General features: G+C 40.6%; 1 protein-coding gene across 4 annotated transcripts in view; it reads right to left on the bottom strand.

Moving 5' to 3' along the window:
* Positions 1-488: 488 nt before the first annotated feature.
* osbp2b (oxysterol binding protein 2b) overlaps positions 489-26,811 on the bottom strand; it is a 51,566-nt gene continuing 25,243 nt past the window's right edge. For all 4 annotated transcript variants that reach the window (XM_085367316.1, XM_085367318.1, XM_085367319.1 and 1 more), the window contains exons 3-14: positions 18,656-18,906; positions 12,612-12,810; positions 11,472-11,592; positions 10,925-10,991; positions 10,334-10,486; positions 9,996-10,241; positions 9,746-9,866; positions 9,397-9,500; positions 7,774-7,869; positions 7,260-7,444; positions 6,940-7,160; positions 489-5,666 (exon numbers count right to left, since the gene is read on the bottom strand). In XM_085367316.1, coding sequence (XP_085223442.1) covers positions 5,524-5,666; positions 6,940-7,160; positions 7,260-7,444; positions 7,774-7,869; positions 9,397-9,500; positions 9,746-9,866; positions 9,996-10,241; positions 10,334-10,486; positions 10,925-10,991; positions 11,472-11,592; positions 12,612-12,810; positions 18,656-18,906 — 1,907 coding nt within the window. In that variant the 3' untranslated portion in view covers positions 489-5,523. The remainder of the gene's footprint in view (positions 5,667-6,939; positions 7,161-7,259; positions 7,445-7,773; positions 7,870-9,396; positions 9,501-9,745; positions 9,867-9,995; positions 10,242-10,333; positions 10,487-10,924; positions 10,992-11,471; positions 11,593-12,611; positions 12,811-18,655; positions 18,907-26,811) is intronic.

The raw sequence follows: 26,811 nt of genomic DNA, 5'->3' as shown, positions 1-26,811 counted from the left end.
AATGGATAATGACCCAAAACATACAGTAAAAACAGCCCAAGAGTTTCTCAAAGCAAAGAAATGGGATATTAATAGATGGTCGAGTCACCTGATAACCCAATAGAGGAGCTTTTCAGTCACTGAAGACAAAAATGAAGGCAGAGAAACCCACAAACAAGGCCTGGCAGAGCATCATAAGGGAGTCCATGGATGTCCATGTTCATGGGTTCTAAACTTCAGGGAGTCATTGACTCCAAAGAACTCTCACCTTTCTAATTTTAAAGAAAGCTTCTGTTGTCTACCCAAGAAAACAGTACATTGAATATGCACTTCATGATTGGAATAAGCAATGATACAAATAATGTTTTATTCACTTTCATAAAAACTGTTTAGAGTGTCATGTTTCATTAGTGGGACATCGACTTTAAACTCAAACATTTCTCTGTTCTGCCAGTTCAACTCATCCTTTGGTCAGAGAAGAAACAAATGAGAAGAGACTGGTATCCAGTGTCAACAATAACAACTTTATTATCTTCTTTTTTCACCGTTTTGTCTTTGCTGTTTAAAGACAGTGTTATACGAGTATAAATTAAGGGAGAAAATACACAATTTTATTTTATTTTTTTAAAAAGGGGGAGGAAAAAAGAAAAACCTCAGCTGAATACGCAGTAACACCTGAATACACCTTTGTGTATTTGGGAGTAAGAGTTATCAAGGCAGGTCAGTCACCTCAATCCTGTGCCAGGTCGCTATTGTGAAACATCTCATAATTTCTACCAATCGTATGGATTGTTAATATCACCATAATCTCACCACAAAGCTGCGAGTCACTGTCGAATAAGAAGCAAGGTTTAGTTTAGACAAGGCAAGAAAAATCTCCCCATCTTCGTCGTCATCATCAGCATCAGCCTATTTCTGCCTCAAAACTGAGCAGCACTGAAAAGCAGGATATGTAATGCTGCACGTGCACACAAATCAAACTCGCTATGCACACAAATAGTATGAAAACACCAATATAGGAATAATGGCACCCATTGAGAAGGAAGAAATCAGATCAGAAAATAAAAACAAGAAAATTAAAGCCAAGAATCACATCGTAGTGAATTAAGCATCAGGTTCAGATGAGATGAGATAAACAGCGACGGGGAGGGTTTACATTTGAACCCTCTGAGATCGGGAAGGCAGATGAAGAGGATTATTTAGTCTACAACACACTCTTCTCTTACACTTTGGTTGTGTTTTTTCCCCTTTCTAAACGAGGCAGACAACGAGTCTTTGAACGAACAACAGCCACAAACTAACAAATCTACACCTCCACCGCTTTATTGCTACAGCTGTCCGATACTGTACAGGCCCTTAAAAGGGACAACTTCAGTAGGCAAGTCACCATCAAGTACTGAGGTCATCTTTTTGTTTGGAAATATATTGATTTAAACCTAAGATGAGCTCTCCATTATCATTCAAAATATAATATGTATTCTCAAATATAAAATAATCTCAAACACAATTTATTAAAGTAAATCTGCAGGGAACCTCCACATTTTCATCATGTTCAAGTGGCGATGTACAATGACAAGTCTTTGATACACATTTATGAAATAGAAAAGAAGGATAGCAGAAAGAAAATGTAAAGAAAAGGCTCAACACTTTGGGAAATGTGCTTATGTGCCTCCTTCTCTCCAACAGGACACATTGTAAGGCTACAGGCAGCAGTCACTTTTTAGGATTAAGAGGACTGGAAACAGGATATAAGCTACCAGCAGCTGGAGATCTGATAAACTAACATGGATCTTATTTGTTTCATTTTTCAAGACAGATTTTGGTACCAAATTTTGGGTACGTTAGGTTTAACTTCCATCTTTAGTTATGTGCAAGACTTCCTCCTGGCACCAAAGTGGCAAACTTCCAGCAAAGATGGAGGTGAAATTTAGAGGGACTGATGGGTGGTCAGAGCCGAGCTACCCCGTTTCCAGTGTTTTTACAGCTAAGCTAAACTGCCGTCTGTAGCTTCATATTTACAACAAGAGAAGGCTTCATCTTCTCATCCAACTCCAGCAAATTTCAAAACAAAATTAATTTCCAAACACTAAATTATTCCTTTTAACAAGTGACCATGCTCATGACAACCACAACTCCAAACTGTAAGAAAACCTTTTGTGTAAATGAGTAAAATTGCCAGAATTCACTTCTCACTATCATTAGTTCACTGCTAAAGAATCAGACAGGTAAACATTAAGAGCTCATATTATCACACTTAAAATTCACTCTATCGGCTAAATCCTAGCATTTCTTCCTTGTGTGAAGGAATTTCTTTTCCAGTGTGTGTGTGTGTGTGTGTGTGTGTGTGTGTGTGTGTGTGTGTGTGTTTTACATTTGCATGACCCACACATCAGAGGAAATAACTGAACCACAGCTAACAACATGTTAGTATTAAGAACTATATAAAAAAAAACAAACTTTATTTTCAGTGTGTTAACACAGTTTTTGGCCAAATTGAGGACACCTCTGAGTTAGTGTCTATCTTCAGGCTCATTTAGTCCCCCCTCTACCCCCTCCTTAACCTCTGCTGTACAGAGAACTCAATAGTCACATTAGTATAATTCTTCTTTTACAATATCATTGTTTTATCACAAAATATTCACACAAATAGGCTGGATGGTAGATACAATACCTCCAAATTCTACATTCCTAACAATAATTACAAAAAAATATCGACTGTTTTTTTTTTTTCTTCAAAACTCTTGTCACTGTAGACTTGTAGTGCACAGGTCAGGGGACTCGTTCCCTTATTCAGTCAGTTAAAGGCAAAAGACTCAGTGTACCTCTGTGAGCTGATCCCAGATCAGCAAGTCCACAAATGGCAAATGAGCTGCAGAGAGCCTGGAGTGGCCGCTCTGGCTTGTCCTCTGTGGCTACAGCTGACTGCAAAGAGGAGCGCTACAGGAACCAGCCCTGTCTGCTTCTATAACCTTTGACCTCCTATCAACTAAAGCCACTGTGGGTTCCTTGGAGTACCCGCTCCAGTCTCAAATTCAGTAACTCCACTGGAAACATCTGGACTACAAACTAGTGAGGGATGGATGCTGTGGAACTAGTGAGAAGAAACCGGTGTGTTCCCGGGTTAATGTTTACTTGTTAATGCCTCAGTGATCGGGCGCAGACTTAATACTTTGTACGATCACTGAAGATGATACTAGTTAAATCGATCACTGATGATATGGTAAGTGTTGCCACGGGAGAGCACCAGAGGACAAGATAGTGTTCATGTACAGAGTGAGATTTTCTCAACATCAACACAGAGATATGTACTAACCTCTAGTCAACCACAGTGAAAAGTGCTTATTCAGGTCTTTGATGGAAATTACCGTGACAGTGATACAAGTGTTTTAATGTCACCACTGCAGTTGCACTAATGTGTTATAATCAAACTACTACTATATAATTTTTCCTAATCAGAGTCACAAATGGAAAATGTTAAGATGACTGAGATCCAATGAAGCATAGAGACAGCTCATATTTCTAATATAACTAACATGAACAGACTAATTGCACGTCCCTAAAGGGAAAACTTAATATCCAGTCCAAATGGAAAAAGGATTACTGCCTTGATGCATATTTCATTAGTTGACATAAACCAATCTCTAGTGGATCAAACAGCTGTAGATTATGGAGACTCAATGTGTTGAAAATGAAATACAAATATATTTAGAATGAATCCATCTGACGAACCAATACAGAAAATGTATAACAGAACCATAAAAATTTAAAACACACATGAATTTAGAAAAAAAAAAGATAATACATCATAAAACCTAATATCTGGTTTTATTTCATTCTAGCAGCTTTTAAGACAAAAACCACTTTAACCAAACCTTTAATTTTTTTTTTAACTTTTCCCCCCAGAATATCATCTTCTTCCATAACAACACCGAGTCTGTCAGCTAATTCTGACTTCTAGAGCCCGTTATATCACAAATCAATCACATGGGCTTTGCCCCACTTGTCCTCAGACTTCTTGATGAAAATAAACCTATTTATAAATAAAATATTTAACACTGAATAAAGTAAAACCTGTAAGCCGAGATACAGAGGTTAGTCTGATTCTTTTTCTCACTTTATGGTTATATTAGATACATTTTCTGTAGTTAATTATGTGATTATTTGTACGTTCATTTCTCTGTATTTAATTATGGTTTTTTTTATATTTACTGAACACGTTGACTCTCCATAGTTTATAACACATGCAATCAAAGCTGTGACTATTTCAGAGTCTTCATCCATTACTTTCTATACCTCAGTCACAGACATAGTTTGGCAACCCCCTGACAACTGCCGGTTGCTACGGAAAAATGTGTATCCCTCAACCAGCTTGCTTGCTATCGTCGGGTAAAAATCAGAGAATGCTATACCCACAGGCTCCTTGTGCCTGCTTTGGCTGTTAGCGAAACCCTCTCAGAGTTGTACTGAAAAGGGCAAAACAGACCAGAGAAGTGAAAGTAAAAATTGCATCTGGCGGTTGCAACCAATACAAGGTGCAACTTTTACTTTATGGTTTCAGTGAATTTTCACTCGCTACCACTTGGCAAGTAGTTGGCAAAAAAGTCAACACCCCCCCTTGCAAACTGCTGGTGACTGAGGCAAAGTGCTAGCACATGCTAGCAGCAATCACAAAGAGGTTTTCAATGCAGCACCGAAAACCTCTTGCATGAACCAATTTCATGCAAGCGTCTGCAACCTCCTGCAACCACTTGCCAACCGATCTCGTAATATACACGCTTCCTTAGTAACCAGTGGTTCCTGGAGGAGGGGTGACCGACTGGTCTCTAGGCCTGTGAATGGAGTTTTAGCAGTCGATCTCACAGCAACTGTCAGCGATCACTCATCAGCCGGTTGGGAAATAAACACACGTTTTCCCTGTGACCGGTGGTTGCTCTAAGCCCGGCTTTAACATATCAAAAGAGGCAAATAATGAGCACTTAAAATGTTTACCATAAAGAAAATGAGGAGGCTAATTAATAAAGTAGGCCCAGGTTAATCTCTGTTGTACTGAATAAAACTGAGGGTGAAGACATTTTTCTTACAAATATTGAAATACTGTTGTGTGTTCTGTTTTTATGTCCCTCTTTATTCTTTTTAATCAGTTTATAATCATGAGCAGCTTTGATGTGGGTTTCTATCCAATTTGGGAAACTCTGTAGTGGAGTGAACACAGAAAAGTGCATTGTGGGTAGCATTTCCGGCACACCAGAGCATTAGGACTGAGCGGGTTAGCTTTACTGTGTGGTGTTACAACTCTGTTACAACTCTGTCACGGCTGTTTGAGTATAGTGTCAAATAGGACTACTCGGGGAACGCCCATAGAGTGTACATTTGGAGGTACAGTGTAATCTGAGAGTGTGCGAAACATACACATTCTCATGTTCACACACAAAAAAAGAAAAAAAAGGTCCACATGGTGCTCGTTCGCTCCGATGCTTAAGGACCAGAGGTGGAGCGGTTCACTGTCTCATGAGGTTAGGTGTGATCCCAGAGGAGGTTCCTGGGTTAGAAGATGTCAGGACACAGGCTCCAGTCCTGTCTCTCCTTTGCCTCCCAGTAACCCCCCTTGTACACAAAGCTTGTCTCTCCAGTAACTGAGTCCCTCCTCTGGTAAAACCACAATGGCTGGTAGCCTTCATATTCTCTACCTGTGAGGGAGGAAAAAAAAAAATCACAGGTATTAATCCATTGGTTTGATCCGATTATCCTCTAATGGAGAAGCCACACTCGCAGGCTATTCACACTCAGATCATTTCACCTTCATACAATGCATATAGTAGTGATAAAGAAACAAATGAGCACACATTGTGCAAATATGTCAAAACCTGAAAGGCTCATGGTGAAGGAGCTATACTCAAACTTTTGGAAGTCCCTGAACTAAAAAATGAATCTGTTTCATAAAAAGAGCAGTCAAAACGAAAAACAAGCATATAAAAAAAAAACTAGAAAAGTGCACCAGAAAAGTGTCCAATCGAAAAAAAAGAAAAAGCATAATGGCAATGCAGGAAGAAATCCAATCTAATCACTTGCTAATGTGGCTTCACCAGAGCACACTGAGAATACTTGTAATGTTAAATCATTTTCTTAAATGCAACATGTTACCGAGGCCAGTTCTGAATGAAAATGTTGCATGTGTGCAGGAAAAAGTGTTTTTTTTTTCCTGAGTCATTATTTGGAGAAATTGACATGAGAAGGGTTTCATGCAGTTCCCAACACTGAGGCAGACCACACAGAGTAACACAGAGGATGGCGTTTGTGTGTTTGTGTGTGTGTGTATGTGGGAGTGATGCACAACGGAGGGGTACAGGGCAACCCCCACTCACCAGAGTCATAATCACACTCTGACCATCAATAGAGGGAGGAAAAGAAAGACAAGTCATGGGTACATCAAAAACAATCTAGCCTACGCACAACACACAGACAGGAATGCCACGAGGATGAAAAGTGTCTGCTGAGGTCCCTGTAAGATTTAAACTCTTTATTTATTTATTATAACCATCTCTTCTTAGTTTTCTTAATGAGCCCTGCTTTCTTAACGTGAACTCTTAAAACTCTTACATCTAAATTATAGAGCTCAAGAAGCTTAGGTAAATTATTCAGTTACTGCTTATTAATCATTTGATCTAATACTTGGGTATGAGCTCAGCCTTGATTATGTAGCACAGCATGCCACAGATCCCTTTTAATCAAATATTTCTATTGAGGGATTTTCTAATTCAGTGATTTATCTGTTGTAATGATATTTGTAGTAAAATAATGCTCCAGCTCCCACCTGACATTGTCTAATCTAATAATGATTGGGACTTTTACTACCATACATGCATAAAATAACTTTATGCCCTGACTCTTGCTTTCTTTCTCCTTTCTCATCACTAGACGCAGACAGACACACACTCACTCTCACTGTTCTCAGTCTCATACCTTCATCCAGAGCGTCTGAGGCCTCTGCTTCCCTCCTCCTTCTCACTGCTCTTTGTTTCTCCTCTAGCCTCTGTTTTTCGGAGTTTGCTTCATCCCATCGCCCGTCCTCCATCAGCCTCTGGTCTGGTCTCAGACGGCTGTCGGTCGTTGCCACCCCATCCTCCAGCTCATTTAAGGTCAGTGCCAGAGCTGAGAAGTAGTACATGTTCTCAGCGTTCTTCCTGACAAGGCAAGAAGGAATTGGCATAAGGTACACTGTGGAGTTCCATGACATTTATCACACATCGCAGCTGTTTACTCAGCTATGGCTGTTGGCTTACGGGAGCGGGTATTTCTTCCACAGCAGTTTGGGGGACAGAGTCTGGTAGACCATCTTCTGCTTGCCCTCTGACCCGCTGCCTCCTCGGCTGCTCTGAACGATCTTGGCACTTTCCATTTTCTCATCCCACGTACCAGAGAGGATGTAGTGAGCCTGGCCCCCGCTGTCTGCCACCACACCTGTCACCTGGAAAAAAAAGAGAAAACAGAAGCTAGAAACACAAGCACAGAGCTGCTCTTTCCAAGTAATGTTAGGTATGTAAATACCCAGTCCCATCAGTAGAACATGACTACATTTAAATTTGCTCCAAACAAATAAATGTGCTCTTTATTTAAGTAAGTGTTACAACACAAAAGGGTGTTATTGAGATCTGACTTCATACACTAAGCTTATTACACAAAGCAATACATTTGTTGGTATTGTCCAGCAGGAGGCAGCATCACACAAATGAACCCCACACCGCAACGTCACACCCAGGCTGGGTGTCAGCAGAGTGTGGAAAACAAAGAGTTTACCTTGCGTGGAACATCCCTGGAGAAATAACTGTAGGGAGAGAACTTGAGCTGGCAGGTCTCCTTGGTCCTGTGATTCACAATCTCAATGTCTCCCGACTGCACAAACACAGACACGCAAAAAATACAGAATGAGAGCAAGAAAGAGAGAACAATGACATTTGAGCCAGTGAACATATCACAGCGAGTTTCACAGTGAGTCAGGACTTAGAAGATTCAATTTGGAATGACAGTTAAGGTAAATCCACCACTATTTCATTCTACCTGTCCATCTGTCACACACACTAAACAAACTAAAACAATGTGCTTATGTGTAGAATTACTACTCTTGTTACTGCAAACAAGACATGTGGTAAGCAGGTCCTTGCATTGTCCTGTAAGGATGTGCATGCACAGTGCTGGACACTGCAGTGGGATGTACCTTTAAGGTCTCATGCTTAACCCTGTAAAGCCCAAACCATGAAAATGTTTCAGAAAATCCTATTTATTTGTGGTTAAAAAAAAAAAAAAATACCATGCGGAGAAAATGAAGGTTTATGCTGGTGTGATTGTGATGTAAAAATACATTCTTTGTCAGTGCCTCGCTTGTTTCAGCTGTTTTATTACTGACAATTGTGCTCCGCTATAGCCAACCACAGAGAGTGTAGCTGTAGGTTAATATGAAGCTGTTTGGGTGACCCCGTTCTGCAAAGGAGGACAGCCGAGTGGCAGAACAATGCAAAGAGAATGAAGGTGAATATACTGAAGAGAATAATACAATACAGAGATGACAAAACTACATTTATCTCAACACAGAGCTGGTGATTTTGTTACACTCAAAAGGACAAAAAACTGATAGCATTTGTACATTTGATCAGAAAACAGACACTAATGTGAGTAATTTATTTTTAGATTGTTTCCTTTCCTTGCTTCCAATTTTCACTAAATGCTTGCTCATAGAGGGACATGGGGTTGGTTATGTCTCTATCATGGTAGCGTCTTTAGCTTACAATGTAAAGCACATTAAGGTGAGTGCTGTGATTTGGTGCCATATAAAAAAAAACTGAATTGAAATTGAATGTATTTCAAGTCTGTAGAGTACCTTTAAGAAACAAATACTACAAATATTCAGTAATTTAGGATATTTGTACTTTTACTTTTTCATGTTAGGAACAGGTTGACGCTTTGTTATTATACACAAGAGCTTATATTCCAGTGGATATAATCTGTGTTTTTCTTCTTCATGGATTCTTTAAAATGAGCATTCAAACACAAATGCACACTGACAGATGGATGTGACACACGAAAGCAGGACAGGGAAAAAAATGTAGGTGGAGGAGGTGGATGGGGTTTTATAGTTACAAATAGACACATGTGAAGCCTGCCCCTCAAACCTCCCTCCACACTATAACTGGGGCATCTCAAAGAAACAAGAGGTTGTTATTTAGATCAAAGCTAAAGACAAATCCCCGGATACTGTGGAGCTACTTGTTGAATTGTTAAAAAGCTTTACGTTGATTCCCCTCTTCAGTCCTACTCTGCTGGTCTGTGCCACACACTTCTGCTAGAAGAAAATATCTACGGGCTTTTCAGGAAGCTCAGTGGTATTAAGGCATGATGTCGATAAACTAAACATAATAAACAGACCTGGTCAATCCACAGCTTGCCCACAATGATGTTGTGCACTGTGGAGGTGACCTTTCTCCACACATAGTGGTTCCCGCTGGCGTGGAACTGCAGGTGAATGGCACCTGGGGACACACGGCGACAAAAGACAGATTCTCACATCTGCTTTATTGCTAATTTGCAGTTGCGCATTATTGTTTGGTTTTGTGCTTCTGAATCTGTCATCCAGCACATTAATGCTCAGAGCACAGGCAATGCATTTCCACCTCAGAAGATTTATATTTCACTACTTACATGATTTTCTATTACATAGCACAACACAGCAGGCATATAATTATTATTTACGCATGAAGTTTGTTAGCGGTCTTACCCAGAGGCATTATGGAGAGGTATTTGCCTCGGAACTTGCTGGCGATGGTGATCTCCTGCCATAAGGTCCAGCCTCTTTGGGAAATCACATGATGTGCAGCTGCAGGTGGGTGATGGCTCACCTGAGAGGACACAGAAACACAAAGGCTCTGTTTAACCTTGTGTACCGTCGTGTGTGTGTGTGTGTTGAATAACTGTGCATGCACATCAGGAAGCATGCAAACAAAATCTCTCTGTAGCTGTGCCATTACCTGCTCACACAGCGAGCGGTAGCCAAATTCCTCCAAGCGATCAAGCTCGTACGTTTCACCCAGGAGGGGGTTGAAGGGCTTGGCTGTCCGGTGGACCGTTGTTGAGTAGGAAGAGACAGAGAAGGCAGCGACCAGGCACATCTGTTCTAGTGAGGAGTCGCAGCGGGCTGCCTTGTCTAGAAGCTCGTGATACTCCAGGTCCTCGGTGAGGCGCTGCAGCATCGACAGAGGCTCATTAAAGTTTACCTGAAAGGAAGATAACGGAGAGAAACTCATAAGATGCAATCCTTACAGATTTACCTGCCAGCAAGAAGAACCGGGAGCACGCCTACACTTACAGGCATGGGGATTTTAGAAAGCTCCTTGCCGATGCAGTTCTTCATGATGCTCCACAAATTGAGGGAGTAGTTGGGTTTGTCTGGGATATGACTCCGCCTTTGTCTGCGCGGCTGAAGCTCCTTTCCTGACACATCGTTACAGCTTGGAGACATCTGGGATTAGGTGAGGAGAAGAGGGTGGATATACAAGTTTGAGACAATACTTTCAATTTTGTGGACAGCTTGGCAGCATATCTCCAGATGTAGCGACAGAGCAAGAGAAAGACAGGAGAAAAAGAGAGAAGACACAGATGTGTAAGAGAGAGAGAGAGAGAAAAATATTAGAAAGAGCTGAGGGAGAAGAAGAACAGATGTTTGAGTACTAAATGATTCAAACCACTGGCAAAGTTTGTGTGCGTATCCTTGCATCCTTCTTTAAGCACGGCAGGGAAGGATACTTGTGAAAGCAGCAAGTGAAGATGTTACATAAATAAATCAATGAGGTGTGAGCTTTGCAGCAGCAGCAGAAATGAATCTATTTTGAGATTACAAATATTTGCTCCTTTAACAAATGTCAGTGCCATTATTTAGGCATGTTGGGAAGACACTTACATGGTCGTCCTGGTTCCAGTCACCGGGATGGCCTCCGCTCGCTCCGCTCAAATTACTCTGAGATCGCCTGGAACAAAATGAAAGTATTTTCTACAGCGACGCAGGACACAATCTCGCCAAAATCCCCTCACGCTCTTGTTTCCCCTTTACACATGCAAACACAATATACACAAGGGAGGGGAGAGATTGCTGAGTATTGCAGATGAATACTGTGAAACTGGAGTTGACGGATATGTCACATGACACAAAAATTGGGTAACTTGTCTGCAGGAAAACCGACCGCTGTGAGAGTCTAAGGCTGGTTTTTATTTGTACAACCGAAAGTGAACACATGACAGAAAAGGACACGCCGCTCTTCGATTTCTCATGCCATCAGCTATCGTCAGAGCCCCGCTCAGACGTCACCCAGCGTCAAACTCGCAGTTTTTACAATTTGGAGCGTGCATGGTTAAACTATATTTCTCATATCCATTTTTTCTTACAGTGCATTTTTAATGAATACATAAAAAGAGAGCAGAGACTGCACGGATTCCTGTGTGAGACTGACCTGTGCTGCGTGCTCTCACTGGCAGTCACTGTGATAAACGCAGGGGAATCCTCCATGGCATCAAAGTACTCAGTATCCTCATCTTCATCACTTGCCTCCTCTTTCCGTGACCTCTCACTCCCTTCAAGTGGACATATACATTTATGAGTCCACACAGACATCCCAGTGAAAAACAGCGAGTTTGTATTCTGCAGTGTTCAGGAGAGACAGGCATATAATCACATACCGGTGGTGATTAATCGGGGAATAATTAGCTTAATCGTAAAATTGGCAGTGTTCCTGTTGGGTAACTAGCCTGAATGATGCAAGTACCTCAGGGCATGCTTCTTATATTTAGTACTGACTATTTAGCACTCAGTACGTTCACTGTGTTCAGTGATCCATTATGGGTTTTAACCAGCTTCCAAGTGAGAAGCACAAATGTTTATATAAAGTACAATTAATGGGTAAAAGAGGGAAAGGGGAGGGAGTATGTTTGCTGTGTAGAAGCTCTGTATAATGTATAAATAATAAAAACTCTAAACTAACCATTTACTGTGTTAAAGGTTCAAATTTCATATCTGCCATTATGATAGCAAGTAGTGACAAATGGCAAAAATAGTATAAAAGGTAATGAAAGTTTGAAGAAACTGTGGTTCCCACAGGACCTGGTGTTTCTGATGTTCTGCCTAAGTGGTTAAAATATAATTATCCTCTGTATGAATTAACAATTGCGTTTAAGGTTAAAGGAAGGAAGAGGGACTCAACTATGTTTTAAACCCTCATTATAAACAGCAGAGACAGAGATCACAGGAGGGCTGGAAATGGGTCCCCAGGTTAAGTTCATGGGTGCTCAATTTGTTTTTACAAAATATAAACTGTGGCTTTTTCTGTGTAACTTTTTTAGAGCATAGCTAAAAGTTAGATCACTTCCAGCCAAAAACTCATGAGAATATAAACTAACCAAAGAGACTCTTAAGATAAGTACTATTTACATCTTAACTGCTGTCTAATTAAAATCTTCTGACACAGCTCAAAACTTCTGTCCTCCACATGAGGAGAGTCTATAATACTAAACCCAAGGCTACATGTGACCTTTAGCTATTGGTATGAGTCCCGTGCTAAGGTCCACAGGAGCGACTAACAGACAGCCAGTCTCACCCTTGTTGGTGGTAGGGGCACTGGGTGCGCTGGAAACAAGCGTGGGTGCTTCCCTCCACGCTCGCTCCAGGCTGTTATGCTGCTTGGCTAGCTGCTCAATGGTCTCCTCTAGATGGGTACGCTGCTCTCGCTCATACTGCAGAGCCCGCTGCCATCTCCTACTGTGAGTCTCGGCTAGGTCCAAAAAGTCTCGACACGCCTTGGGTAACAGAAACACACGAGCAGATAATCAGAAGACAGGAGTGAAAAATAAATCAATGTAAAACACATCGTGAGGGGGGAATTGTTAAAAACAACTTTTTTAACAAAATGGAAACAATCAGTTGGGATAAAAATCCTGTATCACTTTTCCTCACAGTTGGCAACAATACAAGAGAAAGAAGATTTGGATGGAAAGGGCCGTAAATGCATTTGTGTCATGTGTTGTAATCAAGGCTGCTTATCATAAGGTTTTCGAGCAATCATAAATATGTTAATTAGCTGTCTGTCGAGATTTACTCCGTCTCCCCGCTGTGGCAAATGCGCCTTGGAGCAAACTGTAAACATAGAAAACATCAGTGACTGATGAGCTGCGTTTAACACTCTGATTGCATAAGGCTCTATATCTGCGTCAAGAGGGGGTATCATTGTTTCTCTTCTGCTTTTGCTGCTCAGACAGAGAGGTTACTTCAGATCACCACATATTACATGTCAGCACATGCTGCCACTGACGCTCACTGAGCACAGAGGTCAATGAACCCAAGTAACACCTCTCAGCTGACTCCATACATGTTAAAAATGTCATGTGATGCTCCCTGATCTCTCAGCGTGGGGTTATCCAGCTGTTTTTCAAACATGGCTTTAAAAGCAACCACAAATCAAATGTTATGGAAGTCTTGACTTGACTTTATTCTGTGGTACACTGTCATCACAAGAAGAGATTGAGAGGAACTGCTGAGAGGTAGCTTAAGCCACTTAAATAAAATAGTGGCTGAAGGTTAAAAACCTTCGGGGCAAAAGTGTCACACAGTTCAATTCATCTGGGCTCTTAGTATGATGGAACTGCAGTCTGGATTTTGTTTTGTTGGGGAAAAAAAGTTATGACTATATAGCCCTCAACAGAAGTATTATACCACCTGTCATAAAAACAAAAAAACAGCTATTTGAAACTAAAAATTTATGGTGTTATTTTTTAGGTAAATTTACGCTTTTAATACCCAATTTAAGCCGGAACGCTGGATTTCTCTGAGAAGTTAGATTTAACTAAATTTGACAAATTTTTCTCTTCAGAAATGGATACAAACAACTGCGACTTTGTATCTTTGTTTTTGTTTTTTTAAACCCAACATGCTTTATTATTTATTTCAGCTTTTCTGTAAAACAGTACATTTGGAAATTATGGATAACAACAATTATATCTTAGCATTAATAAATACAATTTCAATTAAAGTGCTTGAGCTTACTGGTGGATTAATCATTACAGAAACACAAAGAATGGTAATTACCAACACTATTAACTTAGGGCAGCTGTGGTATTAACCGTATACCGGGTGGTGGTATAGGTACTGTAAATAGTTTCAAACAACAGATTTTTGTTTTGTATTTTATTTATCAAGTATACCCAGTAAAGCTAAGGGGAGCTGTAACTACCAACTATTACTTTCTCACTGCTCCAATTCATATTTGGACAACAAAGTCTTATAATAGCCAAAGATGTTCATAACTTACATCTTCGGATGTCTGGTTTTGTCAGAGTAACAGGCCGGGAGATTAAGACATTTAGCCTAATATTTTAATTCCTTACAAATACACATTTTTAAAATAATTTTTGCTACAAAAAAAGTCAAGTTAATTGTGTTGCAGTTGACTGTGATGCACAATCATTATCATATCATAGAGCCTTTCACATTCCTACTGACCAGAGCAATGTATGCTTTCATGCATTTCATCCTGGTCATATTACTGATTTATGCCCACCTGTGTAAGGATACTCGGTACTCTTGAATAAGGCTAATAACCCCCCCCCCCAAAACAAAATTATGATTATTTCTTGAGCTTCATTTTAAAAATACTGAAAAACCAGATATTGCCCAAAATTATTAAGACACACTTGTAAATTAAAAAAAAATCCACGCTATTATTAACAGGCTTACAACAAACTATCTTAACAAACTATAGAGCAAGGAAAAACACTTACATTTTTAAAGCTAAATTAAAATAAGTTAAACTAGAAATTGATCATTAAAGACGATCAAATTTCCTAATTACACAGTCATTAATCCAAAATGTTAGTAGAGCAGTATGATCATAACACAAGAAGTGAAATATCAGATCACCTTACCATGCCTGGTTAGTCTCTTACCCTAAACAGCCCTGCACAAATGTTTCAATATTAATGTCTTAGAGTCAGTTAAATGTCCCAAATGCATGTGACGATGTGGGCCACTTCCCCAGACAATAACCATCATATGAAACTCAAACACCCCCTGAAGAAAATATGACAGTTCCACTTTTTTAAACGCTGACTCTCCACTATAAGCATAGACTGCATGTGACTTCTGGTGTTTTAAGTACGGGGTTGATAAAGGCTAAAAAAACTGAATGAACAAGCAGGAGTACATATGTATGTAAGTGAGGGTTGACATTAAACACCAAGAGTCACACAGTCCCGGTGAACTCTGCAGAAGGAACTATGTAGCGCAGATTAAAGTAAACTTGGTTAAAGTTGATGTTCATGTGTAAATTGTATAACCCTGAAAGAGTACGTGTGTAAATGCATGTAAATGTGCCATTAGAGTCAGGCTACTGCTGAACGAACTAGAGTTAAACCCTCTCCCAAGGCCAGATTAATAAGAGCGTGCAGTTGTACCTTTACATCATGGCCTCCAGCTTTCCTCAATCCACCTTCTCTCTCCTCTGTTCCTTATTCACACTTTACATGTCAACACCATTTTAACATGGGTAAAATAAAGTTTTAGGATGCCTCTTTGTAGGCGCCAAAAATGTGGCAGTAGAAATCCTTGCACTAAAGGGAGTTTGGACCAACATTGATTTCTCATTAAAAGCACATTCCTGGCAAGCCAAATGGCATTTTAATGAGTTTGGCAATCCAAGAAGATCTTTTTTTTTTTTTTTGCTTGTCCAGTCAATTAATAAAAATTAAAAAAAAAACAATAACGGGCTCATCATTTTGAGCACTGGCCTTTTACACAATGTTAAGTGCGATCCTCGTTACAACTTTTTATTTTTAAATTATAAAACATTAGTTGATAAGTTCAAACTAATTGCAACCAAAAATGCAACTAATCTTAGTAAATTATTTTAACCCCAAACAAACCAAAACGAAACAAAAAAAAAGCTTCAGCTGAAAGTCATGCATTAGAAGTCAAATAGCAATCAAAACCAAAGCCACTCGTAGAAGCGGAAAGAAAGACCAACCTTGTATGATTTGTCTTTAGTCAGACCAGGTCTGTCAGTCTAACTGTAGTCCAGAAGGCTCTAACATTCCTCACCAAGCAGGGAGGGTCAGGGTTTTGAGAAGAGTGGGGAGCTGGGGCTATTCCTGTCACCCCCACCCACTATCATATCCAGTATCACGTTTGCATGACCTCAATTCTATATGAACTGTCATCCATTACTAACAGACAGCTAAAACCACAATATTCACTGTAAAGGAAATGGAAACTGGGCCAGATTACAGTAGAGCATACACGTAATCAGAAAAAACATTTGGCAGTAATGACCAACTTGGTCATATTGGAGCCTGCGTTTTGCTACATGTGATTTTGAACGTTAAATAGCAGCGAACAACAATTTGCTACATAAAGATGCTGTGGTTTCACTGCACAAAAGAGAAAAATTGTGAAACAGAGAACAGAAGAGAACAAAAAAACAAAAACATGCAAACAAACAAAAAAGCAGTTACAGGGAGTGCAGAATTATTAGGCAAGTTGTATTTTGGAGGAATAATGTTATTATTGAACAACAACCATGTTCTCAATGAACCCAAAAAACTCATTAATATCAAAGCTGAATGTTTTTGGAAGTAGTTTTTAGTTTGTTTTTAGTTTTAGCTATTTTAGGGGGATATCTGTGTGTGCAGGTGACTATTACTGTGCATAATTATTAGGCAACTTAACAAAAAACAAATATATACCCATTTCAATTATAAATTTTTACCAGTGAAACCAATATAACATCTCCACATTCACAAATATACATTTCTGACATTCAAAAACAAAACAAAAACAAATCAGCGACCAATATAGCCACCTTTCTTTGCAAGGACACTCAAAAGCCTGCCATCCATGGATTCTGTCAGTGTTTTGATCTGTTCACCATCAACATTGCGTGCAGCAGCAACCACAGCCTCCCAGACACTGTTCAGAGAGGTGTACTGTTTTCCCTCCTTGTAAATCTCACATTTGATGATGGACCACAGGTTCTCAATGGGGTTCAGATCAGGTGAACAAGGTGGCCATGTCATTAGTTTTTCTTCTTTTATACCCTTTCTTGCCAGCCACGCTGTGGAGTACTTGGACGCGTGTGATGGAGCATTGTCCTGCATGAAAATCATGTTTTTCTTGAAGGATGCAGACTTCTTCCTGTACCACTGCTTGAAGAAGGTGTCTTCCAGAAACTGGCAGTAGGACTGGGAGTTGAGCTTGACTTCATCCTCAACCCGAAAAGGCCCCACAAGCTCATCTTTGATGATACCAGCCCAAACCAGTACTCCACCTCCACCTTGCTGGCGTCTGAGTCGGACTGGAGCTCTCTGCCCTTTACCAATCCAGCCACGGGCCCATCCATCTGGCCCATCAAGACTCACTCTCATTTCATCAGTCCATAAAACCTTAGAAAAACCAGTCTTGAGATATTTCTTGGCCCAGTCTTGATGTTTCAGCTTGTGTGTCTTGTTCAGTGGTGGTCGTCTTTCAGCCTTTCTTACCTTGGCCATGTCTCTGAGTATTGCACACCTTGTGCTTTTGGGCACTCCAGTGATGTTGCAGCTCTGAAATATGGCCAAACTGGTGGCAAGTGGCATCTTGGCAGCTGCACGCTTGACTTTTCTCAGTTCATGGGCAGTTATTTTGCGCCTTGGTTTTTCCACACGCTTCTTGCGACCCTGTTGACTATTTTGAATGAAACGCTTGATTGTTCGATGATCACGCTTCAGAAGCTTTGCAATTTTGAGACTGCTGCATCCCTCTGCAAGATATCTCACTATTTTTGACTTTTCTGAGCCTGTCAAGTCCTTCTTTTGACCCATTTTGCCAAAGGAAAGGACGTTGCCTAATAATTATGCACACCTGATATAGGGTGTTGATGTCATTAGACCACACCCCTTCTCATTACAGAGTTTCACATCACCTAATATGCTTAATTGGTAGTAGGCTTTCGAGCCTATACAGCTTGGAGTAAGACAACATGCATGAAGAGGATGATGTGGACAAAATACTCATTTGCCTAATAATTCTGCACTCCCTGTAGAGACTCATCAATGGTTGTGGCTAGCTTCTGTTTGCCTCTGTACACAATATTTCTATCTGTTTATGGAGGGAGGAAAGTATGCCAGAGGCACCCATTTGGTTTGAGGTGCTAGTGTTTAAATGATGTATACAACAAATCATCTACCTCAATCTCTCCTTATCTTAACATCCTCTTCTTTCAACAACCCTCTCCTTGTTCTCCTTCCCCTTCATCCATGTCCAGCAGCAACGGAGGCGATGATTTTAAATCCGACCAATCTGGTATGGAAATCTTATTCTTGATGATTTGGCCCTGGATGCTCTTCCTGACATAACCCTCCCCATTTAGGCAGGATTGGAACTGCCACTAGGACTACCCTGACTTGTGTCCCCCACAAGTCAGGGTATTTTGTATCAGGATCTGGTCGACCTCCATGCCTGCAGCCTTGGTCTCTTTAAACACACTACACTGTGAACTGATCTCATCTCTCATTGCTCACAAACCAGGACTGGCACTCCTGTCATACTGATCATACCAAAGCATGTGGGACACAGATCACTCACTGCTAACCCCTGCCGTGTCTTGCAGCTACTTACATTGATCATAGCATTGGAAGTGATGCGGAAGAGGGTGGCTCGCTCGTTGACTGCCTTGATTTTTTCTCCTCCCTCCACAGGGACTTTCAGGCCTTCGAGTTCACTCAGGGAGCGCTGCAGGGCCGCCCCGTGCTTGGCGATCAGGTCATTACACGTGCTGAGGTCATCGAGCTTGCTGATAAGTATCTTCAGGGTGCCCTGGATCTCGCTGCGGTCTGACTGGGACGTGGGCTCCTCGTCCCCTGAGTCATCTAAATGGCATGGGTCACATAAAAATAAAGAACAGTTAATACCTAATTGAAAATACATTTCTTAAGTTTTCCTAAATATCTAATGAACTTGTGCAATCAAAGAAATATCTGATTTCTCAACTGTTCTGTGAATGTCACTGTCCAACCTATGACACAGTTAACTTTTTATAGACACTGTAGTGTTAACCGAGAAAAGATGTGAGGTTACTGGGCCACAGTTCTTACAGTTATTTTGTTTTCTTAAGGGACAGTCTGAAAACAACTGTCCCTTAAACAGTTAAAGAAATTCTTGCCAGTCTCTTTAAAAAAAAAAAGTGTAGTGTAAGTTTTATAATGCCATTTAATGTGGACAGCTTATCTGTAACCATGAGCTCTGTGAACCTTTGAAGCAGCAGCAGCCTTACCCTGTGATATGTCTAAACAGAGGTTACTCAAGGTTAAAGAAAACATATGAGAACAGTATTGCAGTGTCAGCTGTGTGACACGCATATACACATGCACCGCAAGCAGAAGGACACGCACAGAAAGACGGAAATATACCAAGGGGCAAAAACACGAGTCCACAAACAGCCTAGCAACATCGTTAAAGAAGCAAATCCAAAAAAGGAAGTAGAACCATAAAGCTTTAGGAACAAATATGATTTATACACAAGCTTCATGAAGAACAAACTCTATTATGAAGGATTTTATTGGAGGATTTTAAGCCTACAATCGATTCTGGACAGAGAACTTGATGTATGTCACAGCCAACGTTCCTATTTTTTTTTTTCTGTGTGGTACTTTATCTATCAAATAGTTCATCTTGTAGTTTATGCGTTATGTCCCCATAACTTTCTGATCACCAGGACACTCTGCTATAGAGCATTTTTAAAAAACCACCAGGGAACTTTTTAAATCAAGATATATTCACTTCCAAATCTGATTTCACACGAATACTTCCCCACATCTGTGCTGGGCATTTCTATCATCATAAATCAAAAACAAGCCCATATGGTGGGGATAAATCAAAAAGCACCAGCTTAGGTGGAAGCGTCCTTGTTCTCGACACATTATGGCATGTTGAAAAAGCTGTAACATCCCAACAAGCACACCAGAGGAGAGGCATCTAAAATTACTGCTGCCACTGGAGCAAAGAAAACAGATGACAAAATGGAAGGAGGAGGAATGGGAGGGGAAGACAGGCTGAAAAGCAACGAAAATGAGGACGAGAGGGACACTGCTTATCTCGACATAGAAAATATATTCCTGTATTAGTGAGGTTAAAAGTTCGAGTGTGGAGAGAAATTCTTTTCACCCTCTAATCCACCCTGCTGACCCTCTAATGCTCTAATGTCTGTAGAATGCTGTTCTGCGGGCTTCTACACCCGAGCCTGCAGAGTATGCTTTGTCACGTTGAAAAGGTTCATTATGCAGCTGACGGGAAGACTGTCATAGTAGTGGTGAGTGGAAAGAGAAACACTTTCTCATAAGAACATGGCAGCTGGCTGTGACTTCAAAGGAAAGACACTATCACCTCTTTCAAGACCATTTACACTACACAGATGGAACATGGATCTCTGCCTGGGGGCTTTGTTGTAATAGCCTGGTAGACCCAGACATACAGTGGGGCAAAAAAGTATTTAGTCAGCCACCGATTGTGCAAGTTCCCCCACCTAAAATGATGACAGAGGTCAGTAATTTGCACCAGAGGTACACTTCAACTGTGAGAGACAGAATGTGAAAAAGAAAATCCATGAATCCACATGGTAGGATTTGTAAAGAATTTATTCGTAAATCAGGGTGGAAAATAAGTATTTGGTCAATAACAAAAATACAACTCAATACTTTGTAACATAACCTTTGTTGGCAATAACAGAGGTCAAACGTTTACTATAGGTCTTTACCAGGTTTGCACACACAGTAGCTGGTATTTTGGCCCATTCCTCCATGCAGATCTTCTCGAGAGCAGTGATGTTTTGGGGCTGTCGCCGAGCAACATGGACTTTCAACTCCCGCCACAGATTTTCTATGGGGTTGAGGTCTGGAGACTGGCTAGGCCACTCCAGGACTTTCAAATGCTTCTTACGGAGCCACTCCTTTGTTGCCCGGGCGGTGTGTTTTGGATCATTGTCATGTTGGAAGACCCAGCCTCGTTTCATCTTCAAAGTTCTCACTGATGGAAGGAGGTTTTGGCTCAAAATCTCACGATACATGGCCCCATTCATTCTGTCCTTAACACGGATCAGTCGTCCTGTCCCCTTGGCAGAAAAACAGCCCCATAGCATGATGTTTCCAGAGCCAGAGATTTTCCTTGTTTGAGGTGACCAAATACTTATTTTCCACCCTAATTTAGGAATAAATTCTTTACAAATCCTACCATGTGAATTCATGGATTTTCTTTTCACATTCTGTCTCTCACAGTTGACGTGTACCTCTGGTGCAAATTATTGACCTCTGTCATCATTTTAAGTGGGGGAACTTGCACAATCGGTGGCTGACTAAATACTTTTTTGCCCCACTGTACATCATTTACTTCAAAAGTTCAAATTTGACTAGCAGCATTGTCCAGAGATTTAAAAAAAAAAGTTAAAAAAAAAAAGTAGTACAGATGCATATTCAGTGCCTGAAAACTATGCTCCATTTACTGTACTACTGGACTCATTTTTGTGAAATACAGCACTGAGTACTAATAACAATAACAATAACTTGTTATATAACAGCAACATTTTTCAGACCTAATAACTTAATGTTATTTTTAATAGAGATTCACCAGTTGACTGGGATCTGTGAATTTTTTTCCTGATAAGCTAGTTAGTTGTGCTAACAGTCACATGCTAACATTTGCGTAGAAACTCATCACTGTGAGCAAAACATTAAGTTCACCAAAGTAGCCAATGAACCACCACAAAAACACTTAAATCACTTTCATCTAGCAGAATATGAGTATTTTAAGGAAGCTAACAAAGACCAAGTGGCTAAAGCTAAAGCTATCCACTACGCAGAGCGAACCACAACCCAGCAGTCTGGAGCAACGGATTAAAGTAGACGAGTTAAAAAAATAAATAAATAAAAAAAAAAAAAAAGAAGAGTTGTTGAAGTTCATGTTCCTCAGATGAAGTTATCAACATATTTTGTAATAAACATGTTTTCTAGGTTGTATTGTTACTAAAAAACAAAAAACAAAAACAAAGAAGTCTTGATGCATGCTCAATCATCCAGGTAAAGAAATCCCCAAAAGTTGAATTTGTTCATCTGGACGTAGCATTTTCAGTGGGAGAAATGTTTCGTTACTCATCCAAGTAACTTCTTCAGTCTCAGCTGACTGCAGGAGGGAGGGACAAGCAATTAATTAGCAGTTGACTGCAGATTTCCCCAACCTTATAAACAGTACCTTTGATCATATTAATGACCAAGAAACAGTTTCTTGGTCATTAATATGATCAAAGGTACTGTTTATAAGGTTGGGGAAATCTGCAGTCAACTGCTAATTAATTGCTTGTCCCTCCCATGACTGCAGTGGTTACGGTTATTAGTAGGGGTGCAACGATACTCGTATCGATATTGAACCGTTCGATACAGTGCTTTCGGTTCGGTACGCATATGTATCGAACAATACAAAAAAATTTTTTTATTTATTTTATCAACTTTCCTTCTGACGATGCTGTCTGTGTTGAGCGCTCAGTGGATCTGCGCTCGACAGTGCAGCCTAGGCGGAGTAGTCGAACGCAGATTCACTGAGCGCAGGGCAAGCTAGCGAGACAGAAGTTAAGCTCTCCTTGCAACATGGCAAATTGAACCTCCCCCACCCTCATTCAGATCTGGTGTTTGGAACTATTTTGGTTTTCATGTGACGTATGACCCTGAAGGTAAGCGCGTCATGGACTAAAGTAAAAACAGTATGTTGGATGTGCCACGCAATGCTCAATTACATGGGTGGGAGCTAGTGTGTTAGCGCAGTTAGCTCGTTAACGTGTTGGCCGTCCAGCCCCATGCACGGGCGATCCGTGGTAGCTTGTTAACGGAGATTTGCCGTGTTGTGGCGTTAACGTCATTTCAACGAGATTTATGCTGACAGCATTAGTGGGAACACAACAAATATGACTGCACATTTACACCGACATCATCCTAGTGCAAAGACAAGTGGAAGCAGACAAAAACAACAAGCACGCATGCTACAAACTTTACCTGAGTCATTTAGACAGCCGTTAGCACATGATTCTCCTTATGGTGACCTGATATGTTTAATATGCTGCTGAGAATATAGCCCAGAAGAAGCGTATAGTATAGCTTTTATTTTGGAAAGAGCCATTTCTCTGTAATAAACTCTCTTTTCCAAAGATGAGTGATTCCTCAATCAGATACAGGGCTTGCAAAATCGCCTGCCCGACGTCCCGGGGCTAGAGATTTTTCCAGTCGGGCTACCAAAATCTATCTCTGCCCTGCCCGTCGGCCTATCGTAGGAAGGAAAAATATATGTCAATGCTTTTGCATTCTTTCGGAAATGTAGCTGGGTAATTATGTCATTGGCATCGGTGAGCCACTGTCAATATGTGACATATTGAAATCGCGTTTGAATTTGCCCTTGTTTTTTGCTTTCACTTTGCAATCGCGTGAACTGTGTATAGAGAGCGACAGCACTGATTGGTGAGTGATGATAATTTGTGCACCAATTCCTCTGACATAGTCTTATCAATCGTTAGCTTACTATGCAAACATGACAAGTGAAATCTCCCGCAGCAAGCTTAAACATGTGAGAGGTTGATCGCGCAGAGAATCGCTGAGCGTTATGTGAGTGCGTGTGTAAAAGCAGCAGGATATATATTGTAGCAGGTCAGGGCTGTTCGGGGTTCTGTTTGTACAGTTATGTTTTGTTTATGTTGCCATAGTGACGGGTGACGCCCTCTCGCTGCGACGGTGTGTCCTTCCGGGGTCAGAGGGCGCCCTGTGTGTTGTTGTTGTTGTTGCTGCGCTGAGCAGTTAGCTAGCGGCAGTGTTCTTCTGCAGATGTCAATAAACGGCTGTGCTCCCTGGCTAGCTCACGGGAAGCAAGACCAAATGATACCTCCGTCTCCTCCTTGTCTGAGCTCGCCACAATATTTTAGTTCTGCTGAGCCAAATAAGACAGGTCAGGGTGAAGAAGTGACAGCCAAAGAAAAGCTTACCACAAAACGGAGAAGTTATGACAAATCAGACTATAAGGCAAAAAGAAAGTGCAGCTTTATGGTTTCATGGACAAAAGAATTTCTGTGGCTGCAATATGACGAGCTAAATAACCAGGGCTGCACATAAGTGGTCCGCAGGTGCGCATTCGCTGTCAAAATAAAAAACGGGCACAAGATAAGAAGTTGCAACGCGTGTTTGCATACGTAAGATTTTCAGGAGGAGGACAGAAATTTGTTTAGAAAGATGTCGAAGAAGCAAGCTCCTTTAAACAATTACTGTGATGTTCCTCCACCTCCAAAGAAATGTCAGAAGGAGTCCGAACCACAAAAGAAGCATGTATTCTCGGAAAAGTAGTTGCAGGAGGTGAGCTGGCTTCAAACAAATGATGAACGCACAGAGATGTGGTGCGGAATGTGCCGTGAAAATTTAATAAATGACAAATTAAAAAGGCATGAACATTTTTTTGTATCGAAAAAATATCGAACCGTGACACCAAAGTATCGAACCGAACCGTGAATTTTGTGTATTGTTGCACCCCTAGTTATTAGTGCTATCATTTTTTTTAACTACTACTGCAGTAGTTAAATAGACAAAATGAAAAATTTCTGTTCTGTTCTAGTTGTAGTACATTACTGTACTACAACTAGAAAAGATGAATACAGAATAAAATAAAAATCTCACCATGTTGGAATTCCTGGGTGTCCATTTTAATCCAAAGGTAACCAAAGTACATCCAGTAAGATGCAGCACACACACACACACAGGCCACTGATCTCTACCGCGTGTGGGACTTTGTAAACATGTTCAGGAGGATTTCAGAAATTCAGCTGCCTGGTCATTAGAAAGAAAAGAGATAAAACCTAAGCAGTCCTGTCAAAGACCAGCCCAGCACCCCTGCAGCGATAACAAATCCCAATAGAAACCTAGGTTGGAAAATGAAACCAGCATCCTCCCATTACCAGTACAGTAGGTCTCCAATTACACAAAATTTCAGCAAAGTCACTGCAGAGAAACTCAAGAAAAGAAAAGGAAAAGGCTGACGATGTAAAGTCACAAAATCGACTGGACTGTGTGTTAAAACTGCAGAGCAAACAAAACTAGGACAAAGTGAAAAAGGTGAACTGAAAGACCCAAAGAGCAACTTCAGAGAGATATGGACAGGCTAATGAAATTAGCCCTAAATTGATAAAGCATGACTATGTCAGTGCAGCTCTAAACTGATTTAAAAAGTTAGTGGCTGAGTTGGTATGGCGTTGAACTCGATCCCACAAGGCAGCAATTCGCCATTTTCAAATATTATGGAATTGGATAATTAAGTTGCTGCATGTTCAAAACTTTTGTTTTTGATTATATAGTTTGAGAGGTTTTTTATTTAACAAAAAAAAAAAAAAAAAAAACTATATTTCTTAACAGCAATGTTACATTTATGATTTCACTGAACAGAGAATAGTTTGTGGACCGACAGCAACATTCAAGAACGTCTGTTAAAAGCATAGCATGATGAATCTGGGCCTCAAGTTTCTTAATAAATCATTGAGGTTATGCACAAAACATTGGAGACTTTGCCTCAATGAAATCAAATAAAATCATGAAACCTCCTTTCTCATTGAAAATCAGGTTTGCTGGGATGGTAAAGTCTAGGGCAGTGGTTCTTAACCTGGGTTCGCTCGAACCCTAGGGGCTCCGTGAGTCGGTCTCAGGGGTTTGGCAGAACCTCCGCCGTGACATGCACGGCTCATTTTGTGCATCAGTAAAAAAAACATATGTCTTGAATTTGAGAAAAAAAAAAATCATATTTTTCACTAAAGAGGGGTTCAGTGAATGCACATATGAAACTGGTGGGGTTTGGTACCTCCAACAAGGTTAAGAACCACTGGTGACCAACCGTCCTCTTTTCCCCGGACATGTCCACTTTTCACGTTCTGTCCAGGGCGTCCGGGGGGATTTTCGAGATGGATGAAAATGTCCGGGTTTTCCTATAATCCTACAGAGGACCGATATGTGCAACGTCATCCCTGAACTGCTGTGTTAAGTGTTGTTCCGCGCTTACAGACGGGACAGAGCGCGCAGCGGCGCGCTCAAAAGACGCCAAAGCACAAGTGCATCTTTTCAGACAAACTGCAAAAGAAATTTCCCTCGTACCATTCCGGTCGGAATAAATGGGAGGCGTAGTGCACTGTGTGCAGAGCTGGCACAGACGTTTGTGTGTCTTACAAAGGTTACTTAGACACATAAAAACATAAAAAGGCTGTGCGAGAAATTTCATCTGGTAACTTGATTGAGTTCTTTGTTACACCTGGGAAAAACAAGGATGCTGTTGTATGTATGCTGTTTTTGCAGCAGAGGGTGCACTGGCATTTCATACTATGAAGCATCCCAATAGCTATAGATCCATGGATTGCACTAGTGTGTTACTAAAAATAATAATAATAAAAAATTTTTTTTTAAAAAATCCATAAAAAAATCAGAAGCATTTCCAAACTAAAAAGTTCAGCAGTGCCCGCACTAAGACTGAAGCTATTGTCAATGGTGTGATAGTGTTACACTCAGTGGAAGTCACTCCTGAAGCTCTTTATGAAATCCAGTACGGTGGCATTTCTCAGACTTAAGTAACCATGGAACAGAGAAAATATTCCCAATCATACTTTGACTGGAAGAATGGTGGCATGCAAACAAAATTAATTGAGGTTAGAAACGCCAAATGAGACAGCAGAAACCATTGCACAATACCTCACTGGTAATTTTTCTTATACAGATGAGGCA

This window comes from Diplotaxodon limnothrissa, linkage group LG12, assembly GCF_057381915.1.
Source record: "Diplotaxodon limnothrissa isolate DT_005_m linkage group LG12, D_limnothrissa_male_GT1.1, whole genome shotgun sequence".
Classification (NCBI taxonomy): domain Eukaryota; kingdom Metazoa; phylum Chordata; class Actinopteri; order Cichliformes; family Cichlidae; genus Diplotaxodon; species Diplotaxodon limnothrissa.
The sequence above is the reverse complement of the archived record's forward strand: the minus strand, read 5'-3'. Positions and strand labels throughout refer to the sequence as shown.